This window comes from Vicugna pacos, chromosome 35 (genome assembly GCF_048564905.1).
Source record: "Vicugna pacos chromosome 35, VicPac4, whole genome shotgun sequence".
Taxonomy (NCBI): Eukaryota; Metazoa; Chordata; class Mammalia; order Artiodactyla; family Camelidae; genus Vicugna; species Vicugna pacos.
Genome location: NC_133021.1, coordinates 28,002,061 through 28,009,994, shown reverse-complemented (window position 1 = coordinate 28,009,994; position 7,934 = coordinate 28,002,061). Strand labels below are relative to the sequence as shown.

General features: G+C 44.2%; 1 protein-coding gene across 1 annotated transcript in view; it reads right to left on the bottom strand.

Moving 5' to 3' along the window:
• Window positions 1-3,264: 3,264 nt before the first annotated feature.
• Window positions 3,265-7,934, bottom strand: part of CDC123 (cell division cycle 123) — a 43,209-nt gene continuing 38,539 nt past the window's right edge. Inside the window, exons 11-13 of the mRNA XM_006208852.4 lie at window positions 5,997-6,125; window positions 4,260-4,397; window positions 3,265-3,503 (exon numbers count right to left, since the gene is read on the bottom strand). Of these exons, the coding sequence (XP_006208914.1) occupies window positions 3,477-3,503; window positions 4,260-4,397; window positions 5,997-6,125 (294 nt within the window). The 3' untranslated portion in view covers window positions 3,265-3,476. The remainder of the gene's footprint in view (window positions 3,504-4,259; window positions 4,398-5,996; window positions 6,126-7,934) is intronic.

The window sequence follows — 7,934 nt, the reverse complement described above, 5'->3', positions numbered from 1 at the left end:
CCCCAGAGAGAACATCCATTATCGTGGGGCCATCTTCAGTAACAGACTGGGGAAAGAGAAAGGGAAGAAAATAGGAACGCAAATGTTCCTCCAGGTGAATTTCCTTGAGGTGACAGTTACTCCTTTCCCTGCTGTCACAGCCCACCGTGTATAACACATTCCCTGCTGGTCTGGTGGCAGGGAAGACTCTTGGGGTGGAAGGCTGGCCTTCTGTGGTCTGTTAAGGTCAAGGCCACTGAGTCTGAGCATCCTTTCAGAGGGTGTTTCTCTGTGGCTTCCCCACTTCCTCCACCCAACCCTCCAACTCCACCCTGATGGAAACACACATCAAGGAATACAGAGAGAGAGCACAGGTAATAAAAGTGGTGTGTCTACAGATGCTTCCCATGCAAATGTCCACAGACATGAACAAATAATGTTCAGGAAAGATTGTGGAGAGTAAAGAGTCAATGAACTTCAGGATAAAAATATCTGATCTGAAGGAGAACCCCATAAGCCATAGAATAATAACCGAAGGCTTGACATTGTGTCATAGGAGTCCCAGAGGAAGAGGGGAGGTTGATACAGAAATATCTCTGAAAAAATAATGACCCCCAAATTTCCCAGATTTGGTGAAAGGTATAAACTTGCAGATTCAAGAAGCTCAGTAAACCCCAAACAGAATAAAGTCAAAGAAAACCAAGCACAGACACTGGAACTTACTGCTGAAACTGGAAAAAAAAAAAAAGGAAGAAAAAAAATTTCAAAATTAGCTGGTGAAAAACACCTTACTTATCACAGAGCAACGATTGGAAATATTCCTCAGGAATGAAGCCACAATGAAGACATTCTTAAGGAGGGGAGGGTATAGCTCAGGGGTAGAGTGCATGCTTAGCACACATGAGGTCCTAGGTTCGATCCTTAGTACCTCCATTTAAAAAAAAAAGATAATAAATTTAAAAAATAATAAAGGCATTCTAAGATGAAGAAAACCTAAAAGCACTGCTAAAGGAAGTTCTTCAGACTGAAGGGAAATTATAAGAGAAGGAAACTTGCACCTTCAAGAACAGAAGAGCTACAGAAACGGCTGGATTCTGGGTCACACAGCCGGGTTGGTGACCTCCCTCTGCAGTCCACACAAGCCCTCCCTTTCTCCCAAGTATAGTTGTATGTGCACATCTATTTCTTCACTGGAATGTGCTTCTCCAAGGTCGGCAAATGTTTTATGGCTATCCAGTCACCTACAATGGCTGCCACTCTCCTGGGTGTGTGATGTAGGAAATTGGCTCAAAGGCCATAATATCTGCATTCAAGGACTGTTAACTTTCCACTTACTAATACGGTGCCCTCGAGCCAGCCTTAACTTCTTTGTGCCTCAGTGTTCTTGTCTTTAAAATGGGATGATAAAGTGTTTCCCTTACACGTTACCATGAAGGTTAAACTAGTTGACAGAGAGAAAGCGTGATTAGAACAGGGCTAGGCACACATAAGTGCTGTGTGGAAACCACTGTTGTAAGTGCTGGGACATTGCTGGGTCATTTTCCCCCTTGCGTGAGCTGATGTATTACCAGCCTTTGCTTTTAAACGCAATTATCTAAGGACTAGACTGACCTCATAATAAACCCTGTGCTGCTTGTATTTTTGTAGAATCTGTATCAAAACATTTTGAAAATCAGAAAACAGACTTATGGTTACCAAAGGGGAAAGGAGAGGGAGGCATAAATTAGGAGTTTGAGATTAGCAGAAATAGACAGACAGCAGGGCCCTACTGTAGAGCACAGGAAACTATATTCAATAGCTTGTAATAACCTATAATGAAGAATATATAAATATATATACATCCATATAACCGAATCACTCTGCTGTACACCAGAAACCAACACAGCACTGTAAATCAACTATACTTCAATTTAAAAAATTTTTTTGACAGTCAAAGTGGTCAAGAATGCTCCCTTGAGACATCAAATCTCTGTTGTAAATGGTGTAAAAGAAAATATCAGTAGACATGAAGGTTTTTGCAAATGAATAATCAAGTCTGATACATGAAGCTTAATCCTGTCCCTTCATTCAGCAAGAGTATTTTTATCACAGCTTCTCACTGGGGAGTTCAACTTTTTGTTACTAGTCCTTCTCACGAACTTTCCCAAGATGGTTGATATCTGAAGTAGATTTGCCAAGACAGATGTGTCCATTCACATTTTCTAAGAAATACAAACTCCAGTTCCTCTGTCAAGTTGTATCATCAGAAACTTGTCTACTTCAGCCTCCCATAAAAATCTCTTCAAAATTGTATTTTGGTATGTCTTTGATTTTTTTTGGTCAAAGGTCAACATGACAAATAGCCATACAAAGAATATCGTTGCATTTGCTGCACAATTGCTAAGTACGAAGACAGTCTCCTTGCTTCTCCAGAGCAATTCCGCAGAGTTATCTGAGAGGCTGTCTTCTAGGCTGTAGTTCTCAGTTTGGCTCAAATAAAACTCTGTTCTATTTCTGTTCTAGATGGTTTGCTGATTATTTTCGCTGCCACCCCACCAGACAGGATCTGCCCTAACTGCATGGGAGGGGAGACGCTGTGCTACTCCCCTCTGTATCTGTGGGAGCCTCACACTTTCTCTGATGATGCTGAGAAACATACCTCTGATTAGTAAAATATCCTTTGAAACCACATGAGACAGATACTGTGGGAAACTAACGTCTGCTTCCTTCAAACTGCTTGTTTCGTGAAGTAAAATGACCCATAAAGAACACTTAGCAGAGGGTCGTGGCATTTTGGAGGTGCTGAGTAAGTCAGGTATCATGGATGTATCGTCATCAGTTAGGACCCTGAAGAATAACTGCTACGATGGTAGCCTAAAAAATTCACCCTTCCTCCCCAAAATTCCAATAACTGTTAAAAAGGCCAAATTATAATTAACTCTGTGACGGTTTCACTAGTATATATGAAGGTGGTTAGTTAAGGTACTGAAATTTTCATGGTGGATAGTCTGAGAAGTCTGTATTATTTTAACTATACCCAAACCGAAGCTAAGTTGACAGAAAAATTACAAGAAAATCCTCAAAGTAGGAAAAAATATTTCTCTAGGGATATAAGGTTCTATTTTTCCAATGCAAAAATAATATTAAGAAAGAACCCGTTTCTGTATAACACATATGAACTTGCCCAGCTACCTGACAGGTATAAAAAACAAAACAATGACAGCATGAGAAACAGAGATGAATCGAAACAGAAAAGAAGGCGGCATTTCACAGAACGTACTTCATCATCAGAAGACGTCGGTCTCCTGTGTTTAAGATCTATTTTATTATGTGATTTCTACATGTAGCAAAGCCCCTCCATTTCCCCCCAGCTTTATACATGAATATAAAAAGCTGCTGATTTCCATCCTGCTCCCCCAGCCCCCCTGCCCCGGGTTAATAGGAGGCTGTGAATGGCGTCCGGCCCCCAGCAGCAGCGCTGCTTCCGCTGTGACTTGGCCTTCAGCTCTGGCACGTCATCAGGCATCCTCTTGCTGATTTCTCTTCTGTCAAAGGAAACCACGAGACATTAAAACAGCACCTTCCCGCTGGACATCTGTTCGACTGAGATCACTTTTTCTGTTGGCGAGTTATGACCTTCCGGAGGCCTTGGCAAAAGATGTGGTTGAAAACCGGCATGGAGAAGCATGCCTTCCATAGCTCCCTAGGCTGGTTTATCACTCTGGCTCCTGGGCACGCTACCCTCACTGTGTGAACATCTTCTTCTCTTTCTTCTTTGTGTACAAATATTACCACACAGAGACCCACGCAGACATAGATGCTCACGTTCCCCCTGGAGGAGCCCTGCTCTCTCAGACCTGTAACAGTGTACACAGCTGACCCTTGAACAACACGGGTCTGAACCACACGGGTCCACTTACGTGCGGGTTTTTTTCCCAGAGTAAATTCTACAGTTACTACAAGACCGCACTGGTTGACTCCGTGGGTGTGTGGAGGGCTGGCTCTAAGTTATATGCTGATTTTCCTCTGTTTATTTAAGGGTCAACTGTATACACTTTGTTCAAAATTAGAAGTATTATGAAAATCATTCAAAAGCATCACACCATAAAAAGGTTTTCTGTCAATCAATGATTCCTTCAGCTAACTTTGCATTTTTCATTAAAAATGACCTGACTCAGTAATTCTGTCCCTTTAGTTCCCAATCAAATAAAAGCCTACGTGGTATAGGACTGAAATGAAACAGCAAAAAGTCTGTGTGAAAGCAGAGACGAACCAGCGCACTAAGCATACGTGAACTTTACCAGTTTCAGGAAATCTATGAGTTTGTGAGCGTCTTCGCCGGTCGAGAGGTCCACGAAGTCCTTGGGCAGCCGATAGCTCAGGTAGGGACTCGGCTGCACTGTGACTTCGCTGTTGGTGCAACGGAAGGCCGGGGAGTCCTTCACAAAGGGAAGAGGGGAGTCGGTGAGAACGCTCCTTTTCAAGTCTGTTCTCCGGACTGAAAAAGAGCCTAGCTTAGCACTCCACTCTGTGTCCGCTTTTGTACTAGGCAGGGAAGGAAACGCAATTCTGAAGCAAAAGCAAACACCAAGACTTTTGAAAAACACTTCCACAGACTCACAAGAATGTAAGAATACAACGTATGTGAAGACAGAGTCTGGGGGAGCCAGGCGGACCCCTGAGGGCTGCGGTGCGGATGGGCGGGTCTCTCACAGGCCGAGGCTACTCATCTCCGGCGCGGAGCAGTCCCAGACGGGCCAGCAGGCTTTACCACCATGACTGTTTTCCGCAGGCGCACGGCTGGGAAGGGCTGCCTGCGAGAATAACCGTGGGGCAAACCAGGGCTCCGAACTCCTAAGCCTTCTGTTCTTTTCTCATGTCATTTAACTTACTTCTTTGCGGGTCTCTGTCAGACTTTTATGTCTGCAAATGCAGGGATCCTATTTAACGGGCCTTCACATTCTTTAACGTACTTGCCTAGAGTCTTGCACAGGCTATTTACACGGTGCCTGGTGCCGGAAAGAACTTCCGAGCAGAGGCCTTGGGTGTGGGCTTCCCAGGCGGCAGCTGTCTAGGGGAGGGACAGCTGGAGTCCAGCAGATGGAGCTGGCACAGAACAGGACCACAGAGCCCTACAAAGCAGGCTGTCTCTTGGGACAGACCAGCCATCTGACAAGTACTCATCAAACACCTACTGTGTGCTGGACCTTGTTCTCAGGATGGGAGAAAAGCTGGTCAGCAAGAATGGCAGAAAGCCAACGAGCAAGCAAATAAATAAACTCACAAGGCTGATCCAGATAGTAAAATGGGTTATAAAAACTAAACAACAGGGCGCTACGATGAGAAAAGAACCATGTAGGCTCCCCTTTAGACGGCTAGTCAGGTGAAGAGAAAACTATTCTGTAAAAGGCAGAAAACACAAGACAGCAGGAAATGAAGCACTGAGCAGACAGGACTGCACACGTAGTGCCTCATTTGAATAGGCATGCTACAGACAAAATACAAACACTGGGTGGTAAGATGATGGGTGACTTTCAAATTTAATTTAAAAATGAGCATGCACTACTTTTATAAGCAGAAAAAAAGCAAGACAAAGTTGTTGCTGTAAGACGGTGTGGCTGTGGAGATGGGGAGAAAGGAGAGAGTGGAGAGGGGAGAGGATGCTGGTGAGGGACACGCAGGTGGTAGTGACAGCCCGTGGGAAGTCGGGGATTGGGATGGGGAAGAGCTCCCATCTGTGTGTCAGAGCGACACCCCTCTATCAGCCTGGGGCTGGCACCAGAGTAGACAGACCAGAGTCAGGGTTCTCCCAGGTGGGCAGGACAGAGGAGCCAAGAAAAAGAAAAACAAGAAAAAAATCTATCAGGTGACCTCATTTCTTCAGACCAACTTAAGTGAGTAAGTCACAAAGCACACGCTTCTCCCATCACTGCTGGGGGCCAGTGTCTCTGAGTAAATCTGTGTTCCTGCCCAAAGGACAAGCGAGCAGTTGCTCAGTGGCCTGAGAGGTTGGCTGTGGACCCTCTTCATCATCTCACCTGCTCCAGAGCTTCTCCTTCAGTAAAATCTCCCTTTAGGTTTCTTCCAGATATCAGCTCATCCCATGTAAACAGCAGCGAATCTGTCACTTCACCAAACGGATTAAAATCAATCAGCCACACCTTGCCCTGCAGCACAGACAGAAAGTCTCATGAGCATAAGATGAAACCAAGTCATCTGTCTTATCAGAAAGGTCGTATAATTTTATCCAAAATATAATCTTAAAAACCTTATCATTTATTTCGAACGGCAGTTCCTCCAAGTACCACCTGAGAAAGGGCCACCTGTCTAAGTCAAGGAGGCACAGACCCAAAGGGAAGGCAGAGGAAAGACCTAGAAGAGAGCGCCCTGACGGAGACATATCTTCCAACTCCTGCCCCAGGACATGGGGGGAAGTCACATCAAAAATCCAAGCAGGTAAAAGGACACCCTCACAAAGTGTTTCCCCCAAAGCAGGGTAGCTGGGACGCTTGAGGGTGTCTTCAGTTACCCTTCCCAAGGAAGCAGCTCTCAGCACCGTTCCTGAACCCTGAGAGGCTGCTGGAAAGGGCTGTTTTTTATTTTTTGTTAAACATACGAAAGACTTAAGAAAAAGCTCAGTTGTCTTTAATTTCAATGTAATAACTATCTTCTCTGCGTGATAGAACTTGATGACATAGGAAAGGGAGATGAAATTAAAACAATGTATCAACCTTTGAAAGAAACAGTCAGTCTTCTCCAACTGAGAGAGAAGTGATGGACAGCGTGATAGGACCAGCCTCAGGGAAAAAACAGCTCTGATCTGGTCAGACCAGGTTAGTCAGACACAGTGGCATCTTAGTATAAAGTGGGAGAGCACAGCCATAAATGAGCCGGGGAATCTGCAAAATCCTGCTGGGAAATCAGAGCCAACACATCTGATCACAGAGACGCATGTGCCATTTGGTAGATAAACGTTTCCTGGAAACTTCTGTCTTTGCACCTCTTGATCTTTCTCATTGAGAAATTCGTATAATTGGACTGTTTGGTTGTTGGTAGTTTTTTTTCTGCAAATATGTAGCAATCTTGTCTTGATCAGACACGCGTGCGTAAAATTACAAATACCTAAGGAACTAGACTGCTGAGCCCGCATCACTAACACCTAGGACTATTTCTCATCTGGGTTCAAGGAAAAACTTAAGACAGATGAAACATCTATTAGCACTAGCTCCAAACTAGAAACCTCTCGTGAGCGGCAGAGAACCATCACAGGAAGTCTGTACCATACGCTGTTTGGCCAAGTGTCCTAGTTTTTAGGATCCCCAGGAGAAATCCTGCAGCTCCTTCTCGCCACTTGAGTTGTATCCTCACCTCAGTCTGGTGCCCACTCAGACGTTCTCTCAATGTGTGAAGTAATGTCAGCCATCAATCAACCCCTTCGTACGATGTCAGCTTTGCTTTTTGGGCGATGACTCTTTTGTCTTTGGTATACTGCATGCTATTTTAACAAAATGAGTATTTTCTAACCTTCAAACCCTTTCTACTTGAGTTTTTATAACCAGTAAAACCATCTCATTATATTTTTTCTTTTTTTTTTAAAGAAAAAAAACTCGCTGCATCTGTATCAGGATATTGACTCCATAAACTAAAACTTTGCCACAGTGTGAAAAAAACAAGTAAGATCACCGCTGTTAGGACTGATGGCTGGCAGAATCTGTTCTGTGAGTCAGAAGCCATCCTCTAATCTAAAGAAAAATAAACCAGCCGTAATCAGGCCTAAAACTATCAAGATGAGGATTTTATACCTATAACACGTTTTTCATGTCATACCTCGGAAACAGGACATCCTGAGAAGTTGCTGTAGGTGATCCATCAGATAAAAGTGGCCACACTGACCTTCCTAATATCCACCAACTCACCACCCACCAAGTCCTCCCAAGCAAATCTCTAGGCACCAAACACGGTGCCAGGCATTGAGG